The following is a 17,274-nucleotide window of genomic DNA, read 5'->3' on the forward strand; positions in this document are numbered from 1 at the left end:
CATAATGATACTCGGTAGGTAATATCGATTTGGCTATCTAGATTCAGGAGCGCGCATGTATTGGAGCACAAGTGTGACAGCAAAACTGGCCGTATGAGATATAGGATAAGGTGAAAATTCAATCAGTATTACTTCAAAATATGGACGAGAGGAAGATATTGGAGGAACAATTGAGGGAAGCCGCTTGCATTGGAGATACCGATGCTGTCCAGGAATTGATCAATCTCGGAGTCGATGTCAATGCCAGACACGCCATAAATGGATGGTGAGAAAGTTCTCAATATTTATTATGGGAAACGAGCTACGTACAGCTCATTGTTAAGCGATCTCGTTTCTAAACACCGATTGTTGCAATGTGACTTTATTTATTGTACTTTCTTGCGATATATAGGACACCGTTGCACTGGGCCTGTAAGAGGAACTACCTAGACGTTGTGGTTCTGTTGTTGAAAAGTGGTGCCGACAGAAATGTCAAATCTGACAAGGGTGAGACTCCGGCATCGGTTTCCTCCAATCCTTACATTTTGCAACTGTTAGGTGCTCCTTATGACTTTTCCAAGTCGTCGAGTGATCAAGAAGCTCCTAGTTTTGTGCCTAATTATATTAAACATAGCCCACTAAACTGTAAAATAGACTTAGGATATCCTAGAGAAAGCTACGTTAATACCTCGATTAACACATGCCAAGAAGGTACAGTTATTAATCGGTTTTATTAAAATTTACTCCTAATGTTGCACTGACCAGCTGACGATTTAATTTACAGAGATAATATTAAAACTACGGGTCGCTAATTCAAATGACTCTGACTTTATAGAAGTTGATCTTCCACGCCACGCTTTATCTTATCAAAACTTAATCAAAATATGTTGTGATGAACTAGAAATAAATCCTACGCAAATAGTTAAACTAAGAAAACTGCCTAATACCAAAATTAGAAGGGATAAGGATGTACAAAGACTAGAAAACTACCAAGAAATCGAAGTGGTCTTATACTCATCTATGAATATGGCTGGTGAAGCTTCACACAAATCCATGCAATATGCAAATGGAAGTACTGTGCCGATAACTCCAACCAATAATTATCAAAGTATAGCAAAAAAAGATCAGACAATTTTATACTAGTATGTATATAGTTACGAAAATGTTGACAAAATTTCTATACTGGTCTAAAAGATGCAATAACGTGTATTTATAAATATTAATATTTTTATTATTTAATTTATAGATATCTAATACTCAAACAATTGTACAAAATAATGCATTTATTTACATTTTTAAAAAAGAACAAAAGGTTCTCATCAACCTTATAAATATTTTAACTTAATAAAAAGTTATGGTTCTATTTACAATGCAAAATTCAATGTCTTAAATTTAACAGTTTTCTATCTAATCTTCCTCGTCTTCCTCATCATCTTTATTCTCCCCTAACTTTTTTTACGTTTTCTTTCTTCTCTTCTTTAACATCAACTTTCTTTACGCTGTCTTCGGTGTCGTCATCACTGTCATCACCCTGAAGTTTTTCAACACGTACTGATCCATCAGGTGCCACATGTACCTTAACATTGGACGTGTAGGTGGATAATTCACCCTCAACTTCGTGGTATGCCTTTGGTCGTTTCGGCGTCAGTACTGGAACTTCTACCTCATTTCTGCTTTCTGAAATCAATAAAAATACGAATTAATACTGTACAAAGAGATTATTGAAAATATGCATTTTGCAAGTTTGAAAAGCATCCTTACTCAGTGACACATAAATAGGAATGGCAAGGCTCAATGGAGCTTTTATCCTCAAGGATCGAATATTTTCCCATCCTCCAGGGAAGTTTTTACTCAAATCTTCTACCACTGCCAATATATTGTCGGCAATATGTTCTACTTTCATAGAGCATGTACCAATTTGAATAATGGAGCTATCGCCATGGCCATGAATTTGTATACAAGTCTTCTTGAGAGAACTGTCGATAACTTCTTTTAAGTTTTTCCTTTCCATGGGAATAGAAGTTGGCAACTTTCTCTTTTCTCTAAACTGTTTTCCTAACAAGTGAGCAATGTGACCAGAGATACGACCATCAACAAGAAAATGGTCATAAGAGTTGAACAGTCTTCTTCTCATCTCAAACTGTCTGTACTCGGTCTTTACTTGATTGATTGGAATAATAGCTTTTATTTGAGTGATCCCATGTTGTTGAAATATATCTTCATAATGGCGAACAGTATCTTCAGGATCTCTTTTCCTGCCTCTCTTAAGATCTTTCACAAATATTGCTATATCATCAGTGGAGGAGATCATTGAGTGTGGAAGTTTACTGAAAAACAAATACAATCTCGTAAATAACTGTGACTGAATAAGAATTAAAGTCGTATTTAAAAATCAAATACTTCATACAAAATTTTATAATCAAGGTATCTCATAAGGATCCATTGGTATTAATTAGTGATTAATCATGTGAGTTGCTTAATAATTGAACTTTAACTTAAGAAGTATTATGATAATACTTACATTCGATGTTGATGTAGTGGTACTTTAGGAACTTTGAAACAATTGACATTCATTAAAATTGGTGGTTTTTCTGAATCGAACAAGGTTTTCTTCTTTTGTTGTTCAGTTTCAATAACTTTGATAAGAGCTTTGACAAAGTTGACAACTTCTTTCTTGTTCAAATTTAATCCTGATTTCTGTTCCTCTGTTTCTGGTTGTTTCCTTTTCTTTGATTTGATGTTTTTAATTTCTTCATTATTCTCTACTGCTACAGGTTTTGTAGGTTGAGACTGGAGCTTCTTCGCAGATTTAGCATTACTAGAAACCTCTTCTGTTTTGACAACTGAATTTTTTTCTACTAATGTGGGTTTCGTAACCTGTGACTTGACTTTCTTTGACTTTTTAGAATTACCAACATCTTTTGTTTTAGTTGCAGTCTTTTTAACGGCAACAGGTTTAGCAGGTTGCGACTTAATTTTCTTCGTGGCTTTAGAATTACTAACCTCTTCTTTTACTTGAAGAGGTGCCTGCCTCTTTTTAGATTTTGTATCTTCTGTCTTTACCTCACCTTCAGACCTGATAACTTGATAGTCAGGTATTTTCGATGTTTTACCTGGCTTCTTACCAACTTTCTTAGCAGAAGGTTTTTCATCACTTTTTTCAACCTTTTTTGGCTTGGATACTTTATTTTGTGAGGGTGCAAAAGTATCTTTATCGTTCTTTTTTATCAAATTCTTCACTAAACTTTCTTGTTTTTGGAGGATATTTTTTATAAGGTCCTTTTTCTTAGAAGAAACTTCCTTTTGTAAATTCTTTTGCTTTTTTGACAATTTCTCAACAGCAACGGAATCTACTTTTGAAGCAATTTTCTTTTTGTTTTCCTTGGTATCATTCTTCGATAACCTCTTCACGCCTTTTTTTGGTTTTGATTTAGCATCGCGTGCTAACCGAGACGCTAATAGATCCATAGTTTAAAAATATGGATAATTTCTATGTAAATAACAACTTGCTTTATAACAGTAGTCGATTACGATTATTGCCGTTTACCTGAAACAAAAATAATTATTTTTTTTAGTAAATAACCGATTTACTTTGATTATGTTTACCGGTACACGCGAATGTATGTGAAACGCAGTCAAGGTATGTTACTTTTACAAAAAAATATTTCTGTATTGAATATTATCAAATATATCAAATTATTATTTTATCGACTTCTAGCAAATAATTTTTGAGATTCCTTAGAAAATAGCGGATTTTAAGATGCCTTAAAGACCGAAATTATAGTACGCCAAAACGTGGCGGCGAAAATCTAACCTCACTTTTCTTGTGTCTCGATTAAAACTTAAAATTTTGATAAGAAATTCGAGAAAAATCAAAACGCGACTATTAAACGCAGTGTTACGAACAACTGCGATTATAAAAAAACGCAATATTTAACTAAAATTTTACTCCATAACGCTTCATACAAAGTTTTATAATCAACGTATCTCATAAGGATCCATTGGTATTGTTGTTGCTTATTAATCATGTGCATTATGAAGTAATTAGAATTTCCGTATTTGCTTATTAATAAAATGCAAACGGTTATTTAAATAACTCAGCGTATACTCACTCATTTCGAAAGTAAACGTTCGTCGACAAAGCTTTGCTATTCCACAGCCATTTTTCGACTACAGAAGCAATGCGTTGCGAAGCCGAATTGCCGCATGCGGTTTTACGAGGCGGCGGCAACGTCGCAAATGCAACATTGGTGCGCGGCGAAATTATGGCGCGCTTTTTGAATCCTGTATTTACTTTGCATAAGCATAATTGAAGTGAGCTTTTTTACGCTTTCAACGAACGCTCCTTTTGTTTGTTTGTTTACATAAAAATGGCATAGGTTATTTTCGGAGGAGCGTTTCAGTCAAAATCATAGCGTTGACAAGCTACAAAATACTTCAGTTAAAATTCAAGTATAATGTTTATCAAGAATGAGTTAAACATCAGCCAAGTAGCACCAAAGAAGAAAAAAAATCGTTCTCATGACCAGGATCTTAGGAACACTTTTAGGCGTCTCGTTCCAGACTGAATTGTTAATCATGACGCTTCTAGGACTGGTAATGTTTTATAAAATCTTTCCGTCTCTATAAGGCTGCTCCCGTATTCAATCGATTATCAAAATTATGCAAAAGGCAAACTCTACCCTGGACTGGAAACCTTTCGAATTGGTTCTTCGTCTCAATCTCATACGCGACATGCACTTTTCCGTTGATGACGTTCAGCTCAGCAATAATTTCACCTCGTGGATAAAGAGAGGTATACAGTTGTCTATCGTTTAAAAAATCGAAACGAAACTATAATACATCCTCGTTTCAGTGCTCAGAGTAACAGTCGTGGTGGAATTCATCTGCAGCCTTCTAAATCCCTTCGCCTACATACTGAAACTCTACCCCGTGATAACTTGGAGTCGGCCTGAAATTTTGCTCCCTTGGCTCGCGGTACACGCCTTCAATACGATCCTGCCGAAAATGCTGTCGGTCGCGCTTGCCTTCGTCTTCTACTCGGAGAACATCATCTCCACGATGTCCCTGATCGAGTTCTTGATCGTCGAGTCCGTAAACCTACGTGAGTGTAAAAAACTCACCTAAAGTTAAAAATGACAAGTCCTAATGGTAATCTTCCAGTGGTAGCCTGGTACAACTGGTACGTCTTCTTCGCATTCTACATCGACCTCCGCGAAGTCACGAAGAAACGCATCGCGCTTAAACGCAGTCGCGGTGCCAAGTTACCTCATAATCAGATCCGCGAAAGCTTCAACTCGCTGCCCGAAATTTACTCCAGCATCCCAAACATCCAGCAGATCATCTACGACTCGTCGACGACCAACTCCGTCAACCACAAACAACTGCGAGTCAGCAGGTCGCTCACGTCCCTGATGGAGAACAGCAGTCAGGAGGTCGAACTCGACGAGACGTCGCTGACGACAACCGATTCCAGCTACGCCTCACCAGCCGAGAAATCCATGAGAATATTGAGCTTGACGCAAGAGGATCTGGAAGACGCGCGTTTGCACAAATTACGCGCGTCGAGTATCTTCGCTGCGATCGTCAAACTTGATGAGGATAAGCCGATCGAGGATGACTCGTCGGAATCGTCTGTCAGAGACGCGTGTAGTTGTTCGAGTTCGGATGAGGAGGAGATGCAGATTTTGGCGTCGAAGCAAACTCAGACCAGGAATTTCAAGCGAGACGACGAGGGGAAGGATTATTTTTTTAAGACCGACGTTAGGGTCAAACCTAAACGCAAAGTGACCGATCGGAAAGTGACTGATCGGAGTACGCAAACGAGGAAAAAACTCGACGATTCACCGATTAATTCAGACAGCGCTTATTTTTTTCTGAAGAGACGCTTCCGAGCGCTGGATAAGATGTGCCAAGCTTTGAACTTCGAGAACCAGCATATCTTGCAAAACAAGTGGCTGCTCTTTCGACACGAACTGGATGCCAATTTGCGTCGACATGTTTTCTTCAAAGAGCCGTTTCCAAATTCCCAGCCGATCGACGACAACAGACCGACTCAGACAGAAACGCCGCCGAAGGTTAAGCGGAGAAATAAGGATAAATCGAGAAAGTCCTCGGGCATCTTGGAAAATCAAGTTATTAAGAGCAAATGGAATTACGTGAGCGATGCAGTCGGCTCGCCAACTGAGATATTTAGAAAGTATTATGCCGAACCTACTGGTATTATTACGAACGATAAAGAATTAGCGAAAAATCTGAACCGAAAGAATCGCAAATCCAACGCGTCGGTGCTGAAATCGGTAAGACCGATGAAGTGGTCGGAGTACACCGAGAAGCAACGAGTCAGGGAACTGAGAAATCTTCAAGCGTACAACCACTGGACTCTCGAGCAAGACCGTCGGGAGATGATACAGAAGAAGAAAAAGTCCAAGATGACTAGCTACAAAAAGGCTATGACCGAATTAGCCTCGTACAGCGCGGGACGACCCGATGCAGAACTCGACGATCAATCTTTCGAGAGAGAAAATTTAAATAACGACGAGAATGATTTTGCGAAAATTAGTGTTACGAAAGAAGAAAACTCTCTTCCCGAAAAATCGCGCACTCATTGTCCCAGCAGCATGAGAGAAATCATCGAAAGCTTAGACTGGAGCATCCGATCAAACAACGACACACCTACGCGCATCCGGAAAAAGTCGAACAGACACTTCGTCGATAACATCAGCAGATCATCATCATCATTAGATGAACAGCCTCAGCATCGGGGTATAGTCGACGACGAGACAGTGAGCACACTGCGAAGCGCCTTCTCCTACAGCGACGACAGCCAGCGCGGATTTCGTCTAGGTCCGGATTCACGCGAGCCGTACCCGATATTCCAAGTGGTAGCCGTGACCGTCGCCGAAATCCTCAAGGCCACCGACTGGCGAAACTTCACAGGCGTGACCTCGACTATTCGGACCGAGAACGAGGTCGAAGTGCAGTCGACTGTCAACGATGTCGTTTTCTGCGGAGGCGGGAGTTCGAGCAAAAATACGGATAGTTCGACGGATACGCGGATAGTTGAAAGATCGTCGGATGACAGCGAGGAGATCGAACGGAGGAGGAACGTCTCCTCGTTTCTCTTACAGGAACTGGAAGGACTTCTGGACTCGTCCAGGGAGACTCTGTCGGCTGTGGAAAAGTTGCGGATCGTCGCTGCGGATTCGAAAGAGTTACTGGCTAAAAGAAACGCCGGTAGACGATCCGCTCGGAGAAATTCGGATAGGCGCGAGAAGAAGAGTTTGATCGAGCTCTTCGATCATTTTTATCAAAAGTTCGTCAGGCATATCGAGCGCGACGCGAGTAGTATCGCCGATTTTCAACGAGACTTTGAGAAACTCACGAAAACGGAAAATTTCGCGAGGTTCATGTCTCTGATAACCGACGACGAAGCGACGAGAGCAGTTGCGAGCGATGACTTCGACGGCGGTAACGAATCGTTATGATTATACACATCATTAAACGCGGCGGATGTATGCAAATGGTGGTAATTCAATTAAAGAGCAGCTGTTTTGTACAAAAAAGTTTGTTATTCGTATGCGTATATTTTAGTGCCTACATTAGATGGCAACGAGTTTCTCTCTCTCTCTCTCTCTCTCTTTCTACACACATAAAACCCGTTCACTAGGATGTCGGCTTATAAATACAACTTACTTTATTACACGTCGTAATGTTTGATTTTTTTTTCTTCTCTACAAAATGATGAAAATGTACAGTTTCTTTTAAATACACACTGATAATACCTACACTTACAACATAGAAGATACAGAATCTACTACAGGGTCACGGGTCACGCTATGTTACAGAATTGAATAGACGTTAAAAAACTCAGCAAGTCACGTCGTAGCTCGGCAGAGACTCTGGCACGATGTAGTTGGGATCGCAGACGGTGTTCCTCACGGCCTCCTTGGCACTAGCTCTGAGAATCCTGAAGTTCACCTCGTCCTTGTTCATGTACCCATACAGGTACATGGGCAGCTTGTTGGACAGTATCCAGACGTTCTGGTCCTCCTCGTGATCCATTCTGATGTCGTTGGGGAATACCAGCGAGACGTTGCTGGAACCTATGACCCCGAGGTTCTGAGGTATGTACTCCTTCCTGGTGTCCCAGCACCAGACCGAGTCCCTCGTCACCATGTTGAAGAACATCACGCCGTTCCTGTCGATAGTCGAACCCGACGAGTGGCCGTAGTCCTTGGCTCGGGGCTTGCCCACCGGTACGAATTTCTCGGGACTGTCCTCCGCGGCTTTCTTGTCCCTCAGAGCCGACAGCGGCACGGCGAACTCGCGGAAGCTCGACATCGGATGGAAGAACATCGTCTTCTCGTTGTTCACGTCGACCGGGGTCAGAGCTATGCCGAACAGACCGTCCGTCCAGTGGAAGTCGAGGCCGTGGAGATTGTACCTGGAGGACAAGGGATCGGGGAAGAAGTAGTGGTGCTGGATTCGGAAGGACGAGTCGTTGTGGAAGTCGTAGACGATGAGACCGAAGCGCCAGACGTCGGCCGCGTAGGCGACGGCTCGATCGCAGTCGCCGTTTCTCACGTCGACGACTATGTTAGAGTAGAGCGAGTCTTCCTTGATCTGGTCGTGGGGTAAGGTGTAGGCTCTTATGAGCTCGTCGGTGTAGAGGTCGAAGACGAAGATCGTCGGCGGACAGATCTGCAGCGGGTCGTCGGTGATGTCGATCTTCCCCGAGTCAAGCACCCAGAGACGGTCGCACTCGTCTATCTGCATCCTGAAGACCGACGTCAGGCCCTGGCAGTTGCCTGAGAAGCAAAAGCGTCGGTAAATCCATGTGCTTTTGAGAAGTTGTTCAAGTTATGCAAATTAAAATCAATTACCCAGATGATGCCATCTCCAGTCCGGGTAAGGCTTGAGTTTTGGGCTCTTGTCGTGCGATTTGGTGGGTATGGTGGCCAGAGTCGCGGGTATACCCTTCTTCCACCTGGGCATACTGACGAAGATCTTGTCCTTCCAAATTTCCAGTCCCAGAGGTAGATTGTTCTCGGGAATGAAGGTCCCGCTGTAGATCAGACTATTCCTGTCCTCGTCGCTGTCGAACTCGTAGTCGATGGTTTTCCAATAATAAGCCTGCGGATATTCCAAACAACTCACGCGCTGCACTTTTACAACCGCGCGTAATTGCACCAGAAAGCTATTATAGTAGACACTCACCAGATGCATAGCAGGCCCGGCGTATTCGTCTTTGAAGCCGCTTTCCTTGGGCGGCTTGAACGTGTGTCCGGGAGCGAAAAATCTCTCGCTCTGATTGACCTGATTCGGCTGCAGATTAGGCTTCGACGACTGGGCGATGTTGTTCGAATTGGCGCCGTTTTGAAAGGAATCCAGATTTCGCTCGTTCTTCTTGTTATCCGGCTGTAGGCTCTGCAGGTTCGGCGCGAAATTCGGATCTATCTGGAATCCGTGAGGCTTTTCCTTAGCTCGATGGATAATCGCGTTCGACGGTTTATGGTTACTCGGAAAATCGCAGTCCACGTGCACCGGTGTCTCCTCGTTATCGAAAGCTGGATCGTTGAACGAGACGCTGGACGGCTTTGGAAAATTCAGCGATTAATCGTCGATGTTAACCTACTTTTGATGTCGAGAAAGGAACGCGTAATTGTAGAGTGTGTCTGCGTCTGCTATAGAAAGAAAGCATTCGAGGGACGTCTTTGCGAAATACGTTATTGAAATTGCGCGCAAGCATGACAGTATAGACGTTTTAAAGTAGAATATCGCCCGAGGATATACGATATTTACGCAACGTATTTACAACGAGCTGTGTGTCTGCTCGAGGAGGACAAAAAAAAAAAAAATTATTTGAAGAGGTGTATCTCGATGATTTGAAGATCGATTTCTCCGATAAACCGGCTCGCGAAGGCCGTAAATCCTGTCTAGTCTGCACACACACACACACATAGAGGATATATCCAAGCAGCACAATGTGAGAGTTTCACAAAAATCAATATTTTCAATAAATCGTGGATTATAAGATCTATTACCGAGACAAAGTCCAGGGGAGACAGTTGAGGCAGAGGCGGCGGCGCTTCGAGCTCTTGCGAAATGTGGGCTGTCGGACCACTGGACTCGGCGAACTCCCGAAAGCCCAGAAGTGACATGGTCACCAACCACGGCATGACGCTCGCCATACCTGCAATTGAAAGTTCGCTCGCTGATTATACGCGCACTTGTATCGCCAAATGCAGCCGCGGCGACCTCGTCACCTCGATATACGGGGATAATTCTTTGATCGCGATCGATTGAGCTTTTTTTCTGATCGCGGGGAAATTAAAACTACTAGTTTGGAAGTTTGGTTTTATGTTACAGCCACTTACTACTAGCCTGCGGGTAAACGTTTGATTGGCGGTTGTGCAATGTTTTTTTGATAAAAACTATTTTTTATTAAAGTTCGATGGAAATAAAAAAAAGAAAAAACAGTAATAATATAGAACTAGATTATGAATCAAAATTGATAATACACAACGAATGATTTGTAGGCCAATAAAGAAATATTATGCAAACTCGTAAATAAAATATTTGATTTAACGATCCATAGCAGTCGGTCGACGTTTATCATAATAACACAAAATACTACGCATTCCGCCCACACAATTCCCAAATCCACATTCAAATGGTAAAAAGCTCTCCCGCGCGTTATACTTTCCGCGCGAAAATCAAATCATGCACTCTTCCTACCTGTTCCCATAACTGCTCGAAAAATCATGCACTGAACGCAAATATATAACCACCAAACGGAAAAACTGCAGCAACGGAAGCGCACTCACTGAAGAGTGAAACGCCTAATCTCGCACGCGCGCGCGCGCGTGTGTGTGTGTGTATAAACTTTCTTCGTGAAATCTCTCTCCGTTGCAGCTGCGCGATGCGAGTGTTAGACCGGACGAGATGCGACTATAGGATGTGTTGGCCATTTTCACGGGTTTATCCAGATCCTCGCGCGGCGTGTGTAGGCTCCCTTCTCTCGTGTGAATCTTCCATCCAAGCGCGCTCTCTTTCTCTCCCAACCCAAGGCGCAAACGTGTGCCAAGTAGAGGAGATAATACGTGACTCGCTCCTCTTTCTCCTCTGCGCTGCAGCGCTATAGGTCATTGGCGGGAAAGCGTTGCTCGGATCCTCTCCTCGGAGAGGTAAAAATCGCGGAAACATTTTCCCTTTCGTTCCTGTACACTTACGGCTATATAGCTCGACTGCAGTCTCGTATTACTTACACGTGCGCGCGCTTAGATCGACGAGCCTGATTATATGGAAGTTCCTCTCTCTCTCTCTCTCTGCTCTTGATTAAAACGAATAACCGCTGGTTTAAGAGCGAAGATAAAATCTTTAATGCGCTGCGGCTTCTGTATATGATATACTTTTTTTTTGCGGTTCCGCGAATTGTTATGATTTTTCTACATCCTTGCGTATTTCGTAATGGAAATAAGCTCATTTTGTCAATGATATCGTTATTAAAAGTTCTACTCTACGGTTACATTTTAAAATGCCTCCATAATCGTTGCTAGTTCTCTCCGGGCCTGAGGACGACTTTAATTTTACTACTATATTTCTGTGGATTTTTTAGTGCAGAGAGAGAGAGAATAGTCCTCCCGCGAGTTGTTACACAAAACCATTATGACTACTTTTTTTTCTACGCGTTCAATTACTAAATTGACTTCTGGTCACAGTCGGCTCTCCTCGGTCGTCGTAAAGCATCGTAGCTCTTAATGAAACATTTTACAATTAGAGTGACATTGCGAAATAAATTCAATTATTATAAATAACACTTACCGCTCGGTTTGTTCCAGGCGCTCCTCGTCGGCAGGCCATGATGGTTGTGCCTCTGGATGAAATCGCGGTCGTAGCCGAACGCGGGATTGGGATGCGTCGACCAGAACTCCGACACATGCTCCTGAGGATGCGGCGGTCTCGTCTTGATCTCGCTCCACCTGCACGACCAATCGGTACATATCTTACGAGGCTTGTATCGACACTTTCCAGCCATTATACATATTCAGCCGACGACGCACTACTTGCTCCGCTCGGTTTTTCAAACGCGTCATTTATTCACTGTACGCAATTACGGGGTAAAAAATCTCGTCGCGCGATGTATCACGCAATTAAAGCGCGATCAGTGCGTTTAAAAAGCGGGAAAATAACTCGGAGATCGGTAGCGTCCGGTTGCGTGTCCAGTGCAAAACTGGCCCCGCGATTGTCACGGTACGTGTGAGCTCCCGCGCGAAAGGCTACGCGCAGCAAAAGCGCGCTCGCGCCGTTTAACGAAATTCATTTTTCCCCCGTACACGTAGAAAGAACACTACATATACCTATACACTGCACGCACACTATGTAATAATAATGCGCATACATACACGCGTCTTTATGATTCGGCGCGAAAGTGCCGGCGGCTGGAGCTGCAAAAACTGCTAACGGTATTATAGCGCACGCGGGTGGAGTAGGCGCAAGAAAAGAACGGCCAGCTGAGGTTTTCTGGCGAATATATTTGCGCAAATTTGCGCATTCCTTATTACGACCCAGATATCCCGTGGACGCTTGGCTATTTCAGCGGAGCGACTATGCATACTTGCATCCGATTCTCTCACGCGCTGTGGTGTCAATTTTTTTTTTTTTTTTTATCGCCGATATACTCCGTAATACGGAAGGAAAGCGAGGGAGGCGTGTAAACGGTGATTCATAGGGCTATTGTGTGCGATGCTACCGAGTGTGTGTCGCGCGTGATCGGAAGGGATCAGAAATCCTGTTTGGAGGAGGTGCAGATCGCGATACTCGTCGATTTTATCGAGGAGGAAGTATAGATTCGTAACGATTTTTTAAGGCTCGAATTTCGTTATTTAACGAAAGGTAGAAATTGGAAATTCATACAGTCTGCAAACGTTATACTTCATGAAACGGTGTATTCGCACGAAGGTGTACTCAAAGTGTATAACGCGTTGAATTATATACACATTGATTTTTTATTAATATTTAATCTACGGCGGAGAAATTCGCAACTGGCGGCTGTAAAATCTACAATAAATCAAGGAGTATTACAATATACCTACACACACATAAACTTGCCAACGAGCGATTACACTTGATGTACGATCAATAATTTACGCTTCTGTGCTCACTATTTTTTTTTTTTTATCTCTTTTCTCTCTCCACTACATTTAGGCAACGCTCCTCTATACGGTAACATTGCGTCAAACGCGCTTGAGAGTATAGAATATATTTACCACTCGGTGATGAGATGCGACTCGACGAAATCGTAGCCGACGTCAAAGTCGACGAAATCCATAATAGCGCTAATTGATGCCGCTGCACTTATTGTCCCAAGGTAAACTTTTCCGAGCCGCGAGAGGCATTTATCATTCTTGTGATAGAGCAGTTGTGTAAACGCTGACGATGCTGTCGAGCGAATTTAAAATCCGTCAGCCGACGACTTCTTCTGTATTATATACATCGCAATAATACACAATGTGTATTAAAACTCGACTCGACGTCTCTAATTAAAAAACTCATTTTCCCCCGTCTCGAATAGCCGTCGAACTTTCTAAATTTTTCACGCCTCTGATATAGAACGCAGAATCTCGATTACGGAATTATCATCATTATCATTGCACAGAATATAACGCATCATTATAAAATCATTCCACGCGACGGCTTTCTATACACAGTAGAGGCAGCTTCATTATACCCTCTTTGGCGCGAACGGCAACGACAACTCGCGAAAAACTCTCGCCGATTTTTCTCTAACGATCGATCGCTCCGTGTCGCGACACTGCCGATCGTCGACTGATTTTTTGGCCGAGATAATGAAAGGTGAAAGCCTCCTCCCATCGTCGCAGTTTTGACAATGCGCGGCCAATCGGAATATCCCCGCTGTTATATTATGGTCTTGCCCCATCAGATTTACGATAAGTACTTACGCGCGACGGGAAAAATTATGCAAAGACCGGAGGAGAGAAAGAGAGAAAGAGAAGTGAAATTTATCGTCACGAGCCATTGACATGCGGCGGCGGCGCAAGGCTCCGACCGCAGATGTACCGTTTTTATCCACGGTTGTCCGCTCCGGAAAACCGTGCTGTAGTTCCTTTTTAGCCTAGCCGACGATTTCTATTAATTATAACGCGCCGAAACAATGGGAAGAGTTTAATGAGATCGGCCGTAAAAGCTACCGGAGCCGATTTCAATGTTTGGGCTTTGTTTGGAAAGTCTGGTGCTTGTTTGTTTGTGTATGGGTAAAGTGGAAAATTATGTATGTAAATTTGTATTCTGTAGCGGAAATGTTAACGATTTTTTTTCGGATGATGCAGGAGTTATCGCATTATTATTAATATGAATCGATTCAATATTGACGTTAACTTATCATGAGGAAAAAAAATCGAGCGAAAAAAATACCGTCGATGATCGTTGACCAAACTTTTATATACTGGCCAAGTACGCATCGAGTACGTAAATTACATAAGGAGTCGCTCACTTTTCGTTCAGACAAAAAATGAAAACCAAAGACAAGTACGCAAAGACGCGAAACTTTTATTGAACTTTTACCATCGATGTTACATACTTTTGGTTTAAAAAAAAAACTACGTTTTTTTTTTAATTTTTTTTTACGATTATCTCACTGACTGTCAAAACTTTTTCCTCGATCATTAATTTTGCACAAGTTGAAAAAACGACAACACAATGAAAATCTCACAATAAAGCAGGCGTATCTACTTACTGCATTGGCGTTAATAAAGTCGTTGCCGAGCAGCCGCAGCACTGCGAGGCTTCTTGAGAAAGTGTTTTTAACCGAATGAGCACCTTTTTGATCCAACCAGTCTATAGACGACATCTCACACACGTGATGGTAACGCGAAGTGAGAGGGGCAAGTTGGCAAGCAAAACAAGACGCAAGATCAACAGGTTTTTTTTTTATTATTCGCTCTACATTCGCTAAGTAGCCGAAATATCCTTCGCATATCAGTTCGAAACGATCTATCACATTGTGCTTACGCGATTTATTTCGAGGAAAAACAAACGCATTCCTTTTCCTAATTATCGACGTCGTGCTACAGCTGTGTGTTGAAATTAGAGATGGAAAGCAATTTTACGCTATATTCTCTCACGGCGAATAACGCATAATTGTTTACGTACAACGACAAGAAAGTTGGAATAATCAACATCTCTCCTTCACACTTCCTGAAATTATTCCCTTATTGCACAATGTAATTGGTACAATTCCGTGGACGCAATAAGAGCACTTTTTTCCTTTCTTCGAATAAATTTTTCCAACCACACCGCATCTTAACAAAAATCTTTAAGTTGAACCTTAACAAAAATCGATACTCTATCTCGAAACGAAGCGATGAAACTGGGGTCTGTAGTTCCTCGGAGGCTCGCACACGGTTCCTCTGATCAGCTTGTCAACGGGGCTCTTCAGAACGCGGAAGTTGACTTCGTCGTATCTCTGACTTCCGCTCATGATCTTCTGCAGCCGGTTCGTCAAAACCCAGACTTCCTCCTCGGCTCTCGTCCTCGAACTCGGCAGGACCTTCAATCCACTGGCGAATTGCAAACGAGTTCGGTCCTGCGCTACGATTTGCTGAAAAAAAAGAGCGGCTTTTGTATTCTACCGCTCGATTTGCGCGAGAACCCGTTCTTGAAAACAAAAAGGCTCGCCGTTGCGCAACGCGCTTAAACCCAGACCTTTCTTTGCGAGGTTACGTGTTATGTGTTATTGTAACATACGCCACGGCAGAAAGGCAAAAATCGGGTCACCACACTTAGAAAAAAAAAAAAAAGTAAACTTACAACCTGACTCCTATTCATCTCGCGGTACCGGTTCCAGCATCCAATAGCGGTATCGCTGGTCAGTCCAAAGATCAAAGTAGCCCGTGACGTAATGCCCATAGCCGTGGCTTGGCTGGGCATCATGTCCGAGCTCTCCTTGTACCTGACGGTATCGCCGTAAGTGCTGCGCGCGAGAACTCGCGTGTCGGCCGCGTAGAGCGCCCTGGAGGCGAAAGGCCGGAAAAGCAGATCGCTGCCCTCGTTCTCGTAGATTTTCGGCGACACGGCCATTCCCATGAGGCTGTCCTCGAGCTCGAAACTTTCCCCGGCTATCTCGACGTTCGCCAGCGGCTTTTCCGGATCGAACACCCGCGCTTCCAGTCGGGTGAATCGCTGATTGTTCCAGATTACCAGGCCCCGGCCGTTCACGTCTGCCATGAAGAGCTTCGAGAAACAAAGTTTTGGTTTGATTTTAGCTTCAAATGTTTGGTTTTCAACTTACAGACTCGAGGGCACAGTTGGGTCCGTTGACCTCGAGCACCGGAGTGACCAATTTGCCCACACCATCTCTGTTCTGAGAATACTCGTTAGGGACCTTGATTCGATCGATCAATCGATCAGTGCCAAGGTCGAATATCAGTATCTGCGCCGGACACGTGTAATTATCGCCGATGTATCCGGTATCGAGAACGTACAGCTTGTTGCACTCGTCCATCTATACACAAACCCGATAACCATTACGCAATCGTATAACGTCTCCAATTTTGTAAGAGACTTTATGACAATAAAACAACTCCTCTTACAGCGACTCTATAAACGCTGGTAATTCCATCGCAATCGCCTGCCTTATACCAAGACCAGTCGGGATAGGGTCGTAATAATGGGCCAGACGGACCGACGCGCTCGGTGACGGTTGCCAAACTCGCTGGAACGCCTTGGTTTCTTATGACGGTGACGAAAACTCTTCCATCTGCGCGTGAGGACAATTATGTTAATTGGTATAGAGTAACATCGTGATTATCGTACAGGTCCATTTTATTACGTGATTTTTGGCACGTAGTCTCTGCGCTTACCTCGAGCCTTGTCAACGTCTATGGGCACGATGTTTTCGTAGTCGTAATCGCCACTTCTGATGTAGCGCTCCTTCTGCGCGTTCGAGTCCCATAGGTAGTCGATGTATTTCCATTCGTAAACTGTGTCCAGTTTGTGCGAGCTGACGCTTACGGCCCCGAGAATTATGATTCCCAGTATCGACTTCATTTTTTTGGGGGGCGATGAGATTAGTCGTAATACGCGGATGATGAAACTACGAGAGTCATCGATGATGCTCCAGACGATCGAGGAGGCTTCATCGACTGGAAAAGTATAAATGACTGATTCGCGGCGAATGGAATACTCTCGATAATTTCAATTGCAACGGAGAAGATTATTGTTGACTTATGTTATCAGCGTTCATTATATGTATTGGAGGGAAACAACTCGCTC

The 17,274-nt window shown here is 43.2% G+C and overlaps 6 protein-coding genes across 10 annotated transcripts in view; 3 read left to right on the plus strand and 3 right to left on the minus strand.

Annotated features, from left to right (window-relative positions):
* Positions 1-65: 65 nt before the first annotated feature.
* Positions 66-1,352, plus strand: Ankrd40 (ankyrin repeat domain 40). The gene is given in 3 exon segments (NM_001167783.1): positions 66-265; positions 392-690; positions 764-1,352. Coding segments are annotated over 3 exon segments (783 nt in total). The 5' UTR covers positions 66-140; the 3' UTR covers positions 1,123-1,352.
* LOC100116719 (ribosomal L1 domain-containing protein CG13096) lies at positions 1,245-4,217 on the minus strand. The gene is made up of 4 exons (XM_001603318.4): positions 4,092-4,217; positions 2,501-3,526; positions 1,741-2,306; positions 1,245-1,656 (listed from the first exon to the last, which is right to left on the minus strand). The coding sequence occupies exons 2-4, from the start codon at positions 3,445-3,447 to the stop codon at positions 1,415-1,417; spliced, it is 1,755 nt and encodes a 584-aa protein (XP_001603368.1). The 5' UTR covers positions 3,448-3,526; positions 4,092-4,217; the 3' UTR covers positions 1,245-1,414.
* Positions 4,218-4,300: 83 nt separating this feature from the next.
* Positions 4,301-7,544, plus strand: LOC100678319. Of its 2 annotated transcripts, none has more exons than XM_003427275.4 (4): positions 4,301-4,575; positions 4,651-4,774; positions 4,835-5,083; positions 5,143-7,544. In XM_003427275.4, exons 1-4 carry the CDS (start codon positions 4,501-4,503, stop codon positions 7,464-7,466), a joined length of 2,772 nt encoding a protein of 923 aa, XP_003427323.1. In that variant the 5' UTR covers positions 4,301-4,500; the 3' UTR covers positions 7,467-7,544. The 2 variants fall into 2 exon arrangements, with proteins under 2 accessions (XP_003427323.1, XP_008210362.1); XM_008212140.4 differs by having other exon boundaries at positions 4,308-4,575; positions 4,741-4,774.
* On the minus strand, positions 7,531-14,893 carry Y-h (yellow-h). 4 transcript variants are annotated; one of them, XM_031926058.2, is made up of 6 exons: positions 13,251-14,796; positions 11,806-11,963; positions 10,026-10,174; positions 9,199-9,576; positions 8,865-9,114; positions 7,531-8,789 (listed from the first exon to the last, which is right to left on the minus strand). In XM_031926058.2, the coding sequence occupies exons 1-6, from the start codon at positions 13,310-13,312 to the stop codon at positions 7,849-7,851; spliced, it is 1,938 nt and encodes a 645-aa protein (XP_031781918.1). In that variant the 5' UTR covers positions 13,313-14,796; the 3' UTR covers positions 7,531-7,848. The 4 variants fall into 4 exon arrangements, with proteins under 4 accessions (XP_031781918.1, XP_031781919.1, XP_031781920.1 ...); XM_031926059.2 differs by having other exon boundaries at positions 7,536-8,789; positions 14,738-14,893; XM_031926060.2 differs by lacking the exons at positions 11,806-11,963; positions 13,251-14,796 and adding an exon at positions 10,720-11,160 and having other exon boundaries at positions 7,536-8,789.
* Positions 11,253-17,274, plus strand: part of LOC100119898 (yellow-g) — a 46,989-nt gene continuing 40,967 nt past the window's right edge. The window contains exon 1 of the mRNA XM_032598033.1: positions 11,253-11,978. The gene's annotated coding sequence lies outside the window, so the exon portion shown is untranslated. The remainder of the gene's footprint in view (positions 11,979-17,274) is intronic.
* On the minus strand, positions 14,531-17,163 carry Mrjpl5 (major royal jelly protein-like 5). The gene is made up of 5 exons (NM_001161507.1): positions 16,863-17,163; positions 16,593-16,759; positions 16,292-16,504; positions 15,811-16,233; positions 14,531-15,601 (listed from the first exon to the last, which is right to left on the minus strand). The coding sequence occupies exons 1-5, from the start codon at positions 17,047-17,049 to the stop codon at positions 15,347-15,349; spliced, it is 1,245 nt and encodes a 414-aa protein (NP_001154979.1). The 5' UTR covers positions 17,050-17,163; the 3' UTR covers positions 14,531-15,346.

This window comes from Nasonia vitripennis, chromosome 3 (assembly GCF_009193385.2).
Source record: "Nasonia vitripennis strain AsymCx chromosome 3, Nvit_psr_1.1, whole genome shotgun sequence".
NCBI classification, from domain to species: domain Eukaryota; kingdom Metazoa; phylum Arthropoda; class Insecta; order Hymenoptera; family Pteromalidae; genus Nasonia; species Nasonia vitripennis.